Source organism: Magallana gigas, chromosome 9, assembly GCF_963853765.1.
Source record: "Magallana gigas chromosome 9, xbMagGiga1.1, whole genome shotgun sequence".
NCBI lineage: Eukaryota > Metazoa > Mollusca > Bivalvia > Ostreida > Ostreidae > Magallana > Magallana gigas.
In genome coordinates this window covers 17,785,582-17,802,174 of record NC_088861.1, presented here as the reverse complement: position 1 = coordinate 17,802,174, position 16,593 = coordinate 17,785,582, and the positions used below count along the sequence as shown (strand labels likewise).

The 16,593-nt window shown below is 35.6% G+C and overlaps 1 protein-coding gene across 1 annotated transcript; it reads left to right on the top strand.

Moving 5' to 3' along the window:
* The first annotated feature begins 488 nt into the window (after positions 1–488).
* Positions 489–4,231, top strand: LOC109617505 (uncharacterized). Its single transcript, XM_034483269.2, has 2 exons — positions 489–882; positions 4,140–4,231. Exons 1-2 carry the CDS (start codon positions 491–493, stop codon positions 4,165–4,167), a joined length of 420 nt encoding a protein of 139 aa, XP_034339160.2. The 5' UTR covers positions 489–490; the 3' UTR covers positions 4,168–4,231.
* The last annotated feature ends 12,362 nt before the right edge of the window (positions 4,232–16,593 follow it).

Genomic DNA, 16,593 nt, shown 5'->3' with positions numbered 1-16,593 from the left:
TATGAAAGATCGTTATGACGACGACAGTGCTTCGTCAGACCCTTACGAAGACGATAGTTCTGAAGAAGAGGGCCAAATTGACGATTTTACGTACAAGTAGCCATTATCACGCACCCGGGAGCCCAAAGAGGCCGATTCGGATGATGAACTGGACGCTAAGCGTTTTGATCCGCTTAATGATGAGGCGGAATATTTGTTGGACAAAGGCAAGGCAAAGTATGCTAAGAAGTATTTCAAACTTCATTTGACAGAGGAGAAGATCCGCTCCTGTATTTTAGAAGACGCGCCCATACCAGGTAACGAATTTTTGAATCCTCCGGAAATTGACGATTACATTGAGGACTTAGTGGCGGATCACAAGTCTATGAAGTTCTTAAAAATGCACAATTCGTCGTTGAAACTTGTTCAGAAACGGGTCGCTCAGTGTATGGGACCAGTATCTCGCATATGGGAAGAATTAGACAAAGCTCACGAGGGCCACACATCAACTATGGGTATTGAAGATGTGGTCAAGTTGCTGGAAAAGACTATTCTTATGATTGTCCAGGTGAACGTGGCGTGTCTTTACGTGCGGAGAATAAATTTCCTCGCCAAGATTCTCAGGAGTACAAAGAAAGCGAAAAGCATGTTACGCGACAACGAGGCAAAACTTCAGGACGACACTGTACTATTTGGGAACGATTTTTATGCTACCCTGTACCGGAAGTCAAAAGACAGAAAGCGAGCCCGAGAGATGTCAAGGGATATCGCCAGGCCTGTAACCAAGAAACCTAGGCTGACTCAGACTGTCGACCAGCCCTTTCGTCAGGGACCCTCTGGTGAGCAGAAAAGGACCAGGGGGTCGAACTTTAGAGGCAGAAGTGGCATTACAAAGAAACAAAGGTACGTCAATGACGTTTCAGATAAATATACCGATAGTGGTAGAACAAATATCAAAAGTTTTAGGGGATCACCACAATCTCCATCCCAGTGTAGAAAAGTTGAAATTGACAGAAATTGTACAAAATCAAATCCCGTTAGGGGGGAGACTAAAGTATTTTGCTTCAAACTGGGAAAAAATAACAAAAGATTGTTCAATTCTGACCGAACTGAGGGGGTACAAAATAGATTTTTTGAAAACACCCAGGCAATATCTGTAACGGAAATTCATTACTCGGAGAAAGAATATCAGATTTTGAACAAGGAAATTGGGGAAATGTTAGAAAAAAGAGCGGTGGAGATTGTGGACCCCAAAAACAATGTTGAAGATCAGTTCATAAGCACTTTGTTTGTACGTCCCAAGAAAGATGGGGGGTCTCGTCCCATTTTCAACCTAAAAAAGTTGAACGAGTATGTAGTATACGAACATTTCAAGATGGAAGGTTTTCAAGTAGTCAAAAACATTATGATCAAAAGAGATTTTATGTGCAAAATCGGTCTGAAAGATGCATATTTTTGCATTCCAATACACCAAACTTACAGGAAATACCTGAGATTCACTTGGGGGGGGGGGGGGGGGGGGGGTCAACTCCTGCAGTACACAAGCCTGCCATTTGGTTTAGCAGCAGGTCCCCGTTTGTTCACAAAAGTTATGAAACCAATCATAGCATTTCTGCGCAGACAGGATACGGCTGGTAATTTATCTGGACGATATTCTACTTCTGAATCAAACCAAAGAAGGGTTGATGAAGGACAGAGATTCCCTTATTTGGTTATTACACAACCTGGGGTGGTTGATTAACTGGAAGAAATCAGTTCTAGAACCAACACAAACAATAGAGTTCTTGGGTCTAAAAGTAGATTCAGTAGAAATGAGTGTTTACCTTCCTCAAGACAAAATTCAGAATATAAAAATGAAATGTCAAAAAGCTTTAGAATCCGACCACATTACAATCCAAGAATTGGCAAGTTTAGTTGGATCATTTAATGCAACAGTGGAGGCAGTAATTCCAGCCTCACTCTATGTCAGGGAATTACAAATGTTCAAAACGAAATGTCTGATCAAAGAAAAGAGTTACAAGAACAAAATAAATCTGTCTCAGGAGTGCAAAACAGAAATTTCCTGGTGGATTCAACAATTGCAGGTCTGGAATGGGAAACAAATAATAACAAACGAGCCAGACTTAGTAATAGAGACGGATGCATCCACGATGGGGTGGGGGTTCCACTGCCCATTTTCCCAAACAAGAATGGGGGGTCCATGGAGCCCAGTAGAGAAAAAAATTCACATAAATGCATTAGAACTGAAAGCTGCAAATATTGCAGTAAAATCAGTAACCAAAAACAAACAAAATGTACACATTCATTTGAAAATGGACAATACAACTGCTGTGATTTATGTAAACAAGATGGGGGGAACAAAATCACCCATTCTAACAAACATTGCAAAAGATCTATGGGAATATTGTCTGGAAAGAAAGATAACTCTTACAGCAGAGCACCTTCCTGGATCTCTCAATCAGACAGCAGATTGGGAGAGCAGGAATGTGTCAATCATGAGCATCAACAGTTGGAGGTTGAATCCCAAGATATTTGCTCAGATAAATTCGTTATGGGGTCCTCTAGAGATGGACCTGATTAAATACACAGCTAGAGAGGTACATGAGCTGGAAACCCGACCCATTTGCTATGGGAACAGATGCATTCCTAGCACATTGGGGAGGAATGAAAGCTTATGCATTTCCACCATTTTGCCTGATACAGAGATGCATAGCAAAAGTTCAGAAAGAGCGGGAGGAATTAGTCATTGTGACACCAGCATGGCAAACACAACCTTATTATCCAATGTTACTGAATATGTCAATAGTAGACCCCATTTTTCTACCCCCAGAGAAGGACCTCCTTCTGTTACCAGGGGGGATCCCCATCCTCTGATAACCAATGGGACGCTAAAATTAGTGGTCTGGAAAATTTCAGGCGAAACAAAGAAATGCATGGGTTATCAGCAAACACTTCAGAATTACTCGCAGCATCATGGAGGAAGGGAACCCAATCAGCTTACAACAGCTGCTGGAAACACTGGGCTAGCTGGTGTGGTAGCAGACAAGTTGATCCCTTTTTCTCTTCTTCGGAACATATAGCAAATTTTTTGTCAGAGTTGTTTCAAAAAGGGATACGAATATAGGTCTGTAAACAGTTACAGATCTGCAATTTCAGCATTTCATCCTGAAATTAATGGTATAAAAGTAGGTCAAAGCAACCTTATAAAGCAAGTTATGTCTGGAGTGTTTAATTCCAGGCCACCTATGCCTAGATACAATCACACTTGGGATGTAGATATTGTACTTAAATATCTAATTTCCTTAGGCCCTTGTGAAAATTTAGGTTTAAAGTTGTAAACTTTGACAGTTGCCAGCCTTATGGCATTGTCAACAGCTTGTAGGTCATCGGAGCTGTTCCATTTAGATCTGAAATTTATGCAAATTTCCCCAAACGAAATTGTGTTTAAAATAGTTCAACTGACTAAAACACGAAAAGTGGGAATGGAACCTGTTAAATTGATATTCAAGGAGTATGAAAATGAAAGACTTGATGTCAGAAAACACATTATGCAATATTTAAAAATCACAGAACCTATTAGAAATGGAGAAAATAATTTTTTCTCTCAGTTTTTTGAAACCCCATAAGCCAGTTGGGTCCTGTACTACTGCTAGATGGTTAAAAACAGTATTGGAAAATGCAGGAATTGATACAAGCATTTTTAAAGCACATTCTACAAGAGGGGCCAGTACTTTTAAAGCAAATAAGCTTGGATTGTCGGTCAAGCAAATTATGGAGTTAGCAAACTGGAAATCAGCAAATACTTTCTATACGTTTTACAATAAACCAATTGTAAATGAGTCAGAATTTTCTAATTCAGTTCTGAAAGTAAAAGAGAATTAAAATCTAAAACATATCAGGCTTTAAATATACATTGTTATACCTTACTTCAGTTTTATGAAATAGAATTAAAAAAATTATCAGTGCGCTTTAGCGCATGCAATGAAATTAAAATTTTATGAATAAAACTGAAGTAAGTTAAAGCCTCCCACCCTCCTCACCCTAAGTGCTTATGCTTACTTCAGGTGTTTGATATAGTCTTTGATTTTACATTTTGTATTTAAATTAATCAACTTGATGTGATCAGTTGATACATAAATCTTTGTCATTGTATTTTGTAGAGCGCCATATCCAGGCAGCAAGAAGTGAAAAGGCAGCTTGACTCTGAAACTCTGTTACCTTGACAACAAAATTTAAAAAAAAAAAAAGTTGTTATTTTTTCAATCAAATGTCACTTTACACACAGCAATGAAATTAGAATTTTATGAGTATTTGAAAAAAATATAAAAAAAAAAATCTATATATACATATCTCCGCCAAACTAAAGAAGGAATATCTTGCGAGATCTTATTCTTTAAATAGGCTGGGATTACCGGAAGCCAGGGAGAATACATTGTTATACCTTACTTCAGTTTTATTCATAAAATTTTAATTTCATTGCATGCGCTAAAGCGCACTTATAAACTTTTTAATTAATAGTATCGTGACATTTGTTGATAGATCTCCCCAAAGAGGCCAAGCCCGTTTTAACATTAATTTCAATGTAATTATAAATAAAGAAAGGGGTCGAACTCTGACCCGGATAACAAACTACCAGCTCGCTTCAAAAGCCTAATGAATCAATTAATGTTGATGTGGCTGCAGAATAAAAGTTCAGTTTGTACCAAGTATTTATACAAAGTAAGCCCATACCGACGGAACCCAAGGAACACTACCCACCTACAGGGGTGATCTTCCCTGGTCACTGGCGCGATAGTACCCCCACAGGCAACTGTGGTGGGAACAGTCATCTAGGTGACCACCAGATTGACTGTCACAACCCAAAGAGGAAATAAAGTTCTGACTCGGGCCCTAACTCTTACCTGCCTCCCCTGGTATAACCCACCTGGGGATAACACACACCCCAAGCTTGCCCTTGGCACCAAGAGTCAAGCCGGTCCTTCATGTACCAACGAATTGACCCCCGAATCCTCCTTAGCACTGAGTATGAATACCCCCCCCCCCCCCCCGAGGTTTGAGACAGACATTAGAGAAGTCCTCCTTCGTGGTAATCCCCGGATTCCGCCAAATGAACTTGTCTCTACGAGTTCACCCGCTACTAAATCGCGATGCACGTGTTTGCTTGTGGACTTAATAAAGCATACTTATATCTATTGATCTGAGAATACAGTGATGTTTGATGATGAAAACACAATGGTTTCAAGGCCCCCCTGAAGGCTATTGAGGAATGCTGCATTGTCAAACTCATTAAGATGTGTTCCGTCATAACGTAACAGCTGCTTTTGAGCAAAATTGATTGTTGGGTGCCTTATGACCAGACCCCCCTCTCGTCTAAGAAATTGCTTTACAGCACGATTTACAGCTTTGCGTGTGGCATCAATCTTACTAGCTGTTTTGCATTGTGCCAGTACAATCGTGGCAACATATCTGACCAAACTAGAGGTACTGTGAGCAAGCTCACAATAGATACCCCCCGCTAAGAAAATCATAACTCATGTATTTTTTCTATATTAGAAAACATTGGATGAATCTGTTTCACTCTCCATTTTCTATATATACATAACAACTGCTCTATTTTTTAATAAAACTGTTAATGCTAATATGAGTACACAAACCAATTTCTATTCTTTAAATTCCATTTTAGTTCAAGTTAACTGTTAATGCATGAGGACATTTGCATCCTTATGTTAACAAACATGACTCGAATCAAACAAAATTCCACATGTCAAGCAGCCATTTAATATAAACATTTTGAATTATAAGTATACTCAGCCCGATTTTTTTTAAAACAATGACTTTGAACTTCCTCAATTGACCTTGGGTCAAGGTCATGACCCACCTTCAGACTATAAGCAATCTTGATGTGAATTAAGAACTTCCAATATTTGTCCATTAAAAAGATATGGACTGGACATGAATTTTGTACTTTTTCTGCCAGTGACCTTGGCCTTGCCCAAATGACCTTGGGTCAAGGTCATGACACACCCTTAGGTCATAAGCAATCTCTGTGTGAAGTAAGAACTTCCAATGTTTCTCCATAAGAAAGATATGGACTGGACACGCATTTTGATTTTTTTTCTGCCAGTGACCTTGACTTTGCCCAAATGACCTTGGGTCAAGGTCATGACACACCCTTAGGTCATAAGTCATCTTTGTGTGAAGTAAGAACTTCCAGTGTTTCTCAATTAAAAAGATATGGCCCGGACACGAATTTTGAACTTTTTCTGCCAGTGACCTTGACCTTGTCCGAATGACCTTGGGTCAAGGTCATGACACACCCTTAGGTCATAAGCAATATTTGTGTGAAGTAAGAACTTCCAGTGTTTCTCCATTAAAAGATATGGCCCGGACACGAATTTTGAACTTTTTCTGCCAGTGACCTTGACCTTGCCCAAATGACCTTGAGTCAAGGTCATGACACACCCTTAGGTCATAAGCAATATTTGTGTGAAGTAAGAACTTCCAATATTTCTCCATAAGAAAGATATGGACCGGACACGAATTGAACAGACAGACGGACGGACGGACAAGGTGATTCCTATATACCCCCCCCCCCAAACTTCGTTTGCGGGGGGGTATAATAATAGTCATACCTGGGACCAACACAAAATGCGAAGGTCATTTGACCCCAAGTGTACTACCAGGTAATCCGGTGACGGATTAGACTTTAACTTATTGTCGGTCGAAAAGAGGGTCAAAGTCCTTCCATCTGTTTACCCTTACTCCAAACAAAAAATGTTGATGTTCTTGTCTGGTAGGGTGAGATGTTTTCGTCCCGGCCGAATACAGGCACTTCGTGCAGCCCAGTACACGATGGACGATCCCATGACCCATATAACTTTCTTACATCCTGTAAATCTAAGTATTTGTTAATGTAAGAACAATACAAAAGTGAACAGTAACAATAATCTACAAGCAAACTTATATGTAGCAGTATTAAAACCTAATATATGAAGCATAATACTCTGACTTCCAGCGCCCCTATTGTTTAATAACTTGACCAGGGATGCCCCTCATTGATGCCTCTGTTGCAGCCCAAATACGAAACGAATGAGACTTAAATCGTCCAATATTTCCCTCACAGAATTGCAATGATTTGGCAAGTATAGCTGAAAACTGATAACGTGTCAGGGGTTTGCCATCAAAATGAACTAAGAATTGACCTTGACATAAACCATGAGCTCGAACTTTTAAATAATTTACCACTGCAATAACAGGTTATGCCGGACCTCTAGTTTCTGAAAAAAATAGGGTAGAGGAATGGGTGTTGCTAAAACGCGGAACGGAAAACGGAACGGAAAGCGGAACGGAGCGGAAAACGGAAAATCTTAACTAATGTTATTTCCTTCATAGATTTGTTAATATGCTAAAAACAATATACTGTATGTAATTTTTTAATTGTTTTGAGAGATTAACAATATTTAATTGTTTATTCAAGAATACTTATTTCCTCAGAATCAATAGTACATGCATTGACCACTATATTATATCCCAAAATATCCTTGATTCACTATTTGCAAAATAACTCGATATTTATATATACCTCAAGGTTTAATCAATTCTCTTTCAGAAGCATTAAAAATTCTCATTATACTTTCTTTAAAACGTCCTCTCTAGCTCATCAGCTGGTTTTAATACACGGCTGAAAATAAAGAAGTCTACGGGGTTTTGCATTTCAGCATCTATTTCAATTACATCTTTTACAGGTATGTTTATTTAAAAAAAAATCGTCCAAATGTGCTGCATGAATATTTTGGGATCGACAGATTATAGTCTCAATTTATAATCAATTTGTAATATTATAAATTTATAATATAATAAAATCACTCCATTCAGACCATATTTATATAGCTGCAGGAATGAGCAACTGCCATGTAATGCAAATGTAAACAAAATTCCATTGCTTAAAATAATAGTTTCACTAAGTACCGGGTATTTAAATGTTTAATCAAATACATAAATAACATATTATTTATGCCTCTGGTTTAATGTATTTTAATTTTAAATGTCGTTAGTCGTACGGTTTTTTTCCATCTCAATGATGTTGTATCGTCTGTATGATTTAAGATCGTGTAGAACACCAAAAATTCAATGTTGATGTAAGTATACTTCTTCTTGGCCAACAAAGGACCCCAAACATGTAATGCAACTACAACTGGAAGGAGCTCTAAATAAGTCATGTCCTGTAGCCTACCTAATTGTACCCATTGATGCGGCCACCTTTCAAAAGCCCATTGTTGTGAACAAAAATACCAAAGCCCCCCCCCCCCCCCCCGACCTACCACCTGCACTATCTGTAAAAAGCTGAATCGTATAATTTGAAACCCAGAGCCTACTAGGTAATTGTTGGTGTGAGTAAGGTGGTTTGAAGTTTGGTCCTCAGTTCGTCCAGTTTGCTTGCAGGTAAGCGCATGTGCATAGCTACAGTGTCAAGTTCAATCCCTAAAAAAGTTAAACATGTAGTAGGCTCATCTGTCTTGTCGTCAGCAAACACCGAACACCAAGTTTAGCACAAATGAGGTGAAAAATGTATAAAGTATGTTAACATATAGAGTCATCTGACCTCCCTGCAAATAAAAAATCATCCAAGTAATGTATGATATTTTTACTACCAGATTTCTTGGATGTAAGCCAATGTAAAAATGTACTAAACTTATTAAATAACGCACACGAAAGCTTCGAACCAAACGGGATAATAATAAAAATACCTAAAAGATCAAAGTCGCCCGGATAGATAGGTAATAAACGAAATGCACTCTTGAGGTCAGTTTTGGCCAATAAAGTACCCTGCCCCAGTAACTGGATCATCAGTACAGCTTCATCTATGTTACTATATTTAACCTTTGCAAATATCTGGGTCAATAAAATAATTAACCGAGTTAAAATCTGGTTAGGATAGGTGATGAATTAGACGACAATCCCCGTCCTTCTTTGGTGCGAGGCCAACCGGTGAAACTCTTAACATTGGGAAAGGAATTTCATCAAAGGGACCAGCCATCCTACCAAAGCTAACTTCCTTATCTAACTTTTGCTGCACTATTTGAGGAGCATCCCTAGCTGATTTGAATTTTTTTGCTTCATAATAAATTCTTGGTCCGGCATACTGTAATGGAAAACCAAATGTGAAACCTTTTATCAATTGGAGTGTGTCATTCTGAAAGGGGTGTGAATCTAACTCATTTATATTTGGTTATAAACAATAGTGTTGAAGCCAGACTATACAGGGGGATAAACCCGACAGACTTAGTTTTGCCTCGGGCAATTAGCTTGAGGGTGGGGTCCTCCGCAGTGTTCACATCTGTGTCTAAACTTGCAGGGGTTCAATGAGCAGGACCCCCCAATTAAAGGCATAGCAGTTGCCGATGGACCTAGATAGCTTACTTGTATTTTGACGTGGTTTGAATCCTGCCCCAGCCCCGTAAGAGTTGGACCCTGGATACTGGGCTTGGGTTCAAATTTTTTAGCCGCTCGTCTGCCTTGTAACCGTCTTCTGATAAATCAGTATCTATTAGAGGCCTAGTCGTATAAAACAATCTGTATATGCCAAGATCATAGTTTCAGGGACGTTTAAATTGAACAATGATGCAGAGTTGTCGCGCTTGCACAGGAATTAAAAGCATTAATCACAATATGGTGATAAATGCAACAATATCAAATCATGATACAATATCATTATTATGATACAAAATCATATTATATGATATAAATAAAAAAGATTTTGGGATACATATCATACATTTTAAACAATACTGCATCATATAAGACATTACTATATCATATTTTATATGAGTATACAATATCGTATCATTATATACAAATATTGTATCATATGATACCATAAAATTTCATTCTACAAAATCACATGATTCAATGCAATATCATATCATATTTTACAATATTGTTCTATACATGTATGATATAATGCATTAAGGGTGTTATTTGTCTTCTTTAGAGCCACTAGATCAATTTCAGCTAACAAGAAACAGGATGGGGGAACTAATTTATTACTAAATTACTTAACAAATATTTGTTATTTACAAAGTTTAAGAATGTCCTTCGCAAAATATACTAATTGTATTGCCATTTTTTACCTTGTGTTTTTTTTTTTTAAATAAAATTGTGAATTTTTTTTTACAAAATCAGTTTCTTTCACGTTTAATAACTGAATATACTGACTTTAAAGTCATATTCTATAAAAATAGCAATATACTTAAAATCAGTTAGAACATTGGCTTTGGTTTATGATGAACTGCTACGAGCAAATAAATCAAATAAATCCAGATTCCTACAGTCTTTCTAAAACAGTATACGTGTATTTTTTTAAAGTTGTTAGACATATTTTATTTGATATTATATTTTGTATATGTTTTAGGACTTAAATTGGTACAATGTAAAAAAGAAAGTTGAAACATTGTGAAAATGACTTCTAAAAATCAGTAAAGTACGGGGTGGGGGAATCTAACAAATCATGTTTGATGTCATAGATAAAATATATCAAATTATCATAAAATCAAATCAGTTATGTAATCATAATCATAACAGAGCAAATCAAAGCAGCAAAACAATGATATTCACGTGATCACTGTCCTGTATATCCTTAAATTTGTTAGAAATCATAATTATGGATAGGAATATATAAATTGTTTACTTTTTATACCAATTTCTTTCCAAAAGTAAAATAACTGCAAAACTTATACAAAAGGAGATCAATTAAACTTTGTATAAAATTCCCTTATTTGTAAATGAATATAGCAAATATCGATTTTAAAAAAAACCTTGGGTAGGTGTTTGAAGTTAAACACATGTTCTGTGCTGAAATAGAAGGATATACATAATCTTTTTATTTAGCAGTGTATTTTCGTGTTCTTGCCAGTGCTTTATGAACTTGAGTATGCGATGTGGTCCTCGCGTATCTTGTTTTTATTTTCTTAATCAATGTCAGGGGGTTTGATGCACTTTCGAAATGAATATATATTATGCATATGCAACAATGCATCATAAATATACAGTTTGCTATATTTAATCTTAAAAATTTTATTTTTTATGTGTGTGTTTTTTTTTAAATATTTTTTGCCAACTGATCAACAAATGTTTTCCGGTGTAACGAAGAATTTTGACCCGGGTTGAAAATTGACCCGGGGGTCATTTTTCCACGTTGAATATTGAGACCAAAGGTGTTGAAAAAAGACCCTAATCCGTTGAAAATTGACCCGCATCGTGGAATTTTGATCATGAAACCGGTTCAAAATTCAACAGCACAGAAGCACAAATTAACGAATCAATATTTTAACTTGAGTTTATTTAATTAAAAATCATCAGTTTGTATATATGTATTCTTTAGATTTACATGTTCATGTGTTAAAATGGTGGGGGGGGGGGGAGGGGGGGAGGGGGGAGGGATTAAAATGAGACTTAAATAATTATTTTTTGAATTTACATAGTATCCCTTTAAATATATACATGTAATTTTATTCATAATAAACTTCTTGCGTATAATTGGTCTTTTGTGTGATATCTATATATTTTTATAGAATATATGTTTTTAATAATATTAGTATACTTGGTTACACGTTAAAATATTCAATTCAGTAAAACCCTTTTTTTAAATTCCCTGGAGAAGTGTACAAATGTAAATAATTTTAAAAAAAATTACAATACGTCATATTATTTAATTTTGGTTTTACGTTCACCCAGTAAATTGAAACTTTGATATTGTTCATTGTAAATTTTCTGAGTGGGTGTAAATAAAAAAAATTACAGTATGTCATATTGAGATTTTTGTGTTTGCACCCACTCAGTTTGTTAAAACTGTGACTATCTAAATTTTGTATTCACACCCATCCAGCCAATAACAGTTTACAAAATGATGATATGCTAACATGATTGTACTCTTTCATGAACAATGCTGTAGTAACTATATCTTGAAAGCCGAATGTTGGTGTTTTATTTGTTCCGTTAGAATAACTTCTGATGTAACTAAATATCATCAAATCGCTAATTTTTCTAGGCATTAACAATTATGCTTCATGGAATCTGTAGCAAGTAAGCAACCTAATTTTTGTACAGGATGACAATAGAATTTTGCTTTAAAGTTTCTAAATTGCCTTGATCACAAAAATGTATCATACATTTACTAACAGTAATTGTTTTCGTCGATAAATTGGTAAACTGCATTTTTTGAATAGAAATAAGTAGTAGAATATCTAACAGCAGCGTTGGAGTAGATGATCGACCTTCCTATCACAGCCACCTACATTATTAATTTAATTTAAACGTGTTAAAAGTGTATATTATGTGTATATAAGACATGAGGTACTTGAATATTAAATAATTATCTGAATATTTATCATATATGATTGTAAGACATATTGTTGGTAGACATGTTCACACACCTATAACATATCACCTTCATTTATACCTGCAGAGATACAAACATAAGAATGAGATTCTCATGATCCAGCCCATTTGAAAAGAACACTAAATAAAAGGGAACTGTATATTTAGTAAATATACAGATAAAATACTTAAATAGGTTTAAACAGTGTACCTTAAGAGAATCAAAAACGCTTTGGAGATCTAATATAAGTATAAACATGGGAAACAATTTTACAATTTTATCTATATGAAAAATCAGAACTACCAGTAAGTATATAGTTCATATAAAATGGTACACTAATGTCAATAAGTTGTTTAAAAAGTTCGTCTCTTTGTTGAGTGTATCTTTGATATTCAGGGGAAAAATCACATTTCCTTCAGATTCAGATCCACAATATAAACATCGACTCACATCAAATAAAAAAATCCTTAAATAAGTAAGCTTTACTAGCTATATTCCGTAATTGACGTAAAATAATATTTCCTATTGTCTTAACTGAAAGGTTTGTAAGCTCTTGGTATATTTTGTTTTTTAAGTTTTGACTTAAAAGAAAGATAAAGTTCATGAAATTTTCTTTTCTGCATGAAGATTATTCCATAATTTACATGTATACGGAGCAAAGCTATTGTATTAAGTATATGGTGGTAGATAGTAAAAAAGCTAATTGATTATATGCATGTTCAGTAAGAAAATATGATTGAATTTAATCTAACATATCTTGGGGTGCTAAACTATTTATATTCTTGTAGAATATAATTAGCTTATGGTTATCCCTTCGAGATTGCAAGGTTTCCAAATTAAGCTCACTATATAAAATTATTTTAGAAGAATTAATTCTGATCCCTGTCACTGTCCTGGTTGCTTCAATTTGTACATGTTTAAGCAATTCGGGTTTTTCCTTGATACAGCTGCTCCAAACAACATATCTATCAGTTGTATACTTTTCGCATACCTTTTCATGTATATACCATTAATATAATTAGATCAACCATCCTATGTTTTTATTTTTGAGAAAATATATTACGTCAGTTGCCTGTGTTTCTAATTTACAGGTAAATGATAGAATTGAAAACTCAAAATAATAGAAATAAACGCATTTTTAAGAAGAACTATGACTGTATATGCAGAAAATTGGATGGTGCTTCAATATAGTTAATCAGACAAGTTTATGAAAAATTATTTTAAAGTCGTAAAAAATTAAAAACATGTGTAAATATGTATATGCTGTATATATGCGTATAAAAAAACCCAGTATATATGAAAAAGGATAAAAATATGACAATCATTCATTTATTATTTTGTCAGTGAAATATTCCGACTTCTTCAAATTAAGCATAGGTATCTGACATTATATCCTTTTGTCTTGATATAAATATATATACCCTTTACCCAATAAAGCAGTATAGAGGTTATATATTTTCAATTATTAGAAAAATATACAACGTCAGGTGCCTGTCGAATAGAGCTCTGTTAAATTGCCTTAAAAGTGACGATAACGGGCAATATGTTTGTTAGATATATTTATCAGAGATTGTGACAAGTTTAACTTTAAATTCTGTCACATGAGGGAATGAAAACCATGTCATCTATGTCAAAAAGTATTCTAGCCCTACTCGCCTGCTCCATTCCGAAGCAAACGGTCATCTTCTTAGCTTTATTTACATAGTATTGTAATAATAAATGGATATATTTTCAATCTAAAAACTAAATGATTAATTGGACATATCAGCCTAAAAGAAATTAAGCACGTCCGCATATGTATCGGACAGTATGTACATTTTAAAACTGAAACTTTCAAATATGTGCATGATTGTACATTTAAACCGTGTAGAGTAAGTTCCAGTTCCGATCAAAACTCTGAGGATTGGGTCAATTCTCAACAGGATCAATATTCAACGGGTCGAGGTCATCAGAGTTTAGAAAAATCTTTCTCATACTGTTGAAAAATGACCCCGGGTATAAATTTCACGATTTTGGTCTCAATTTTCGACGTTGAAAAATGACCCCACGGGTCAATATTCAACGTTGAAAAATGACTCCCGGGTCAATTTTCAACCCGGGTCAATATTCTTCGTTACACCGGCACAAAATTGATTTGCGAAAGACATTTTATATAAAAAACCAAACCTTTTTAACAGCATTTACCATTTTTTAAACATTTTTTAAACATTGTTTTAAAAACTTTATTCATTATTCTACAGGGGTCACTTTTCTTCATGTAGAGTGGGGTCATTTTTATAAAATTGACACTTATTCTTCAGGCAAAAGGGTCATTTTTCTGCCTGTATAGAATAATGACCGGGGGTCATTTTCGACGTAGAAAAATGACCCCGGTCATTATTCTATATAGGCAGAAAAATGACCCTTTTGCCTGAAGAATTATTTTACGGGGGTCATAATTCTACTTTACTCCGGCTACTTTATTATTAGAAAGTGTTTAAAGGTGAATATCAATAACCAATATCTGCAAGCTGCAATATTTAACAAAATGTTTAAAGGGGATTTTTCCAGCCAGTACAATAGCATGAATATTATTTGATAATGTTAAACGATATATATCGTAAGCTATTAATTGCAAGCTACACGGATGATCTTGATTTTGCTAAAAAATTATTTTTCCGAATTTCAATGTTTACAATTCTTTAGTAAGAACATTTTAATAGTTGTTCTGGTACACTTTTGTTAGAAATGTGTCTCCATACTTTTTGTGAGTTACTCCCCTTAGTTTGATTTTGCTGCGCACGTGACGCGCTCGGTTCTCGTCGATCTGTCGATTATGTTGTGATTTTGCGTCCACCACACTGTAAGTTTGTTATCAATATTGTCTCATTTGTATTTTTATGATTGTCTAATACATACTGTCAGTTTCTTTACGTATTTGAACTAGTCTGAATTGTTTACATGAAAAACCTATCTGTATCACGTGTTTTCAGTCATCATATATTTTCATGATTTGTGTTTACGCTATTAGTCAAACATGATTTCCTACAGTTTGAACCTTCTTTACATATATCACTGTTATGCTTTAAACGTTTAATTATGTTGTATCAATGTTTAACTATCTAAGCCCCATTTTCAAACAATTTTTCTATGGAACGCAGTTCGTGTCACAATGTCGGTTAACGTTTTATTGATAATGTGTTAGAATTGTCTTATGTACCATTTATTCGTTTGTACCTGTACTTAATTTGTTTATATTTGTTTCCATTGTAGTTTTTACCTTGACATCCAATAAAATATATGTGTTTGCAATACGTGGTTTTGATTGGACATGGTTGAAGCTATCTGAATGACAGAATAGTAAAAAAGTGTGATGACCGATGTTCATGATGTCAGATGCTGATAAAGAAAAACGTCCCCGGACTCATACAGAAAAGGGAGCAGAAATGTACGAGGTGATGAGAGATAAATAAACGAAATTTCAAGGCACTTCGATGGATTTTGCACAGTCGTTGAAGAAATTAAAGATTTCTACATAAGAACGAACACTGAAAAAAAACAAGAAAGACTTGGATGAACTGGAAGCAACTCTCCCGGAATATTACAAAGCAGTGAAGGACGCCTACATACAGATCGAGTCCATTGAACAGAAACTTGCAGCATCCACATCCCATGAGGTGAAGCAAAGAGTTAAGTTGGAAACATTATCTGCCAAAAAATCTCATGCTGGTTTCAGTTCAGTGATCTCAATATCCTCCGAGATTTTGAAATTAAAGGCAAAAGCAGCAGCAGCGAGAGTGAACATGGAGTTCGCTGAAAAAGAAGCAGCTTTGCGAAAACAGAATGCCCTTTTAGAGGAGCAACAAAAACAAACAACAGCTTCACTGGAGAGAAAACGGGTGGAAATGGAAGAAGAGGTGAAGCTGCTTTCCCTGCGAAAGACTGTGGCAGCGACAGAAGCTGAGTATCAAGTCTTGGAGAGCGAAGCAGATGCTGAATCTGTTCATTCTACAGAAAGACTGAGACTTGATGGAGCTATGGATCCTGTCAGGGACACAGCAAGATTTGTCAGTCAACAACCAGAGGTCATAACAAGTGCTCAGTTACCGCAGCACAGTGTTAGGCCTCAAGCCGAAGCAAATTTTCCAGTGACCAATCCACCACCCATAACATTGCCTAGTAGTCATCCACCTAGACACAAACCTGAACCACCACAGACCACTGGTTCAGACTTAACTCGTTTTTGTTAAAGAAAGACT

Bases quoted from the DNA above. Each gene is read 5' to 3' on its own strand.
- LOC109617505 (XM_034483269.2), top strand. From the start codon at position 491: ATGGGTATTGAAGATGTGGTCAAGTTGCTGGAAAAGACTATTCTTATG. The intron at 883-4,139 runs GTACGTCAATGA...TGTATTTTGTAG, and splicing joins GGCATTACAAAGAAACAAAG to AGCGCCATATCCAGGCAGCA.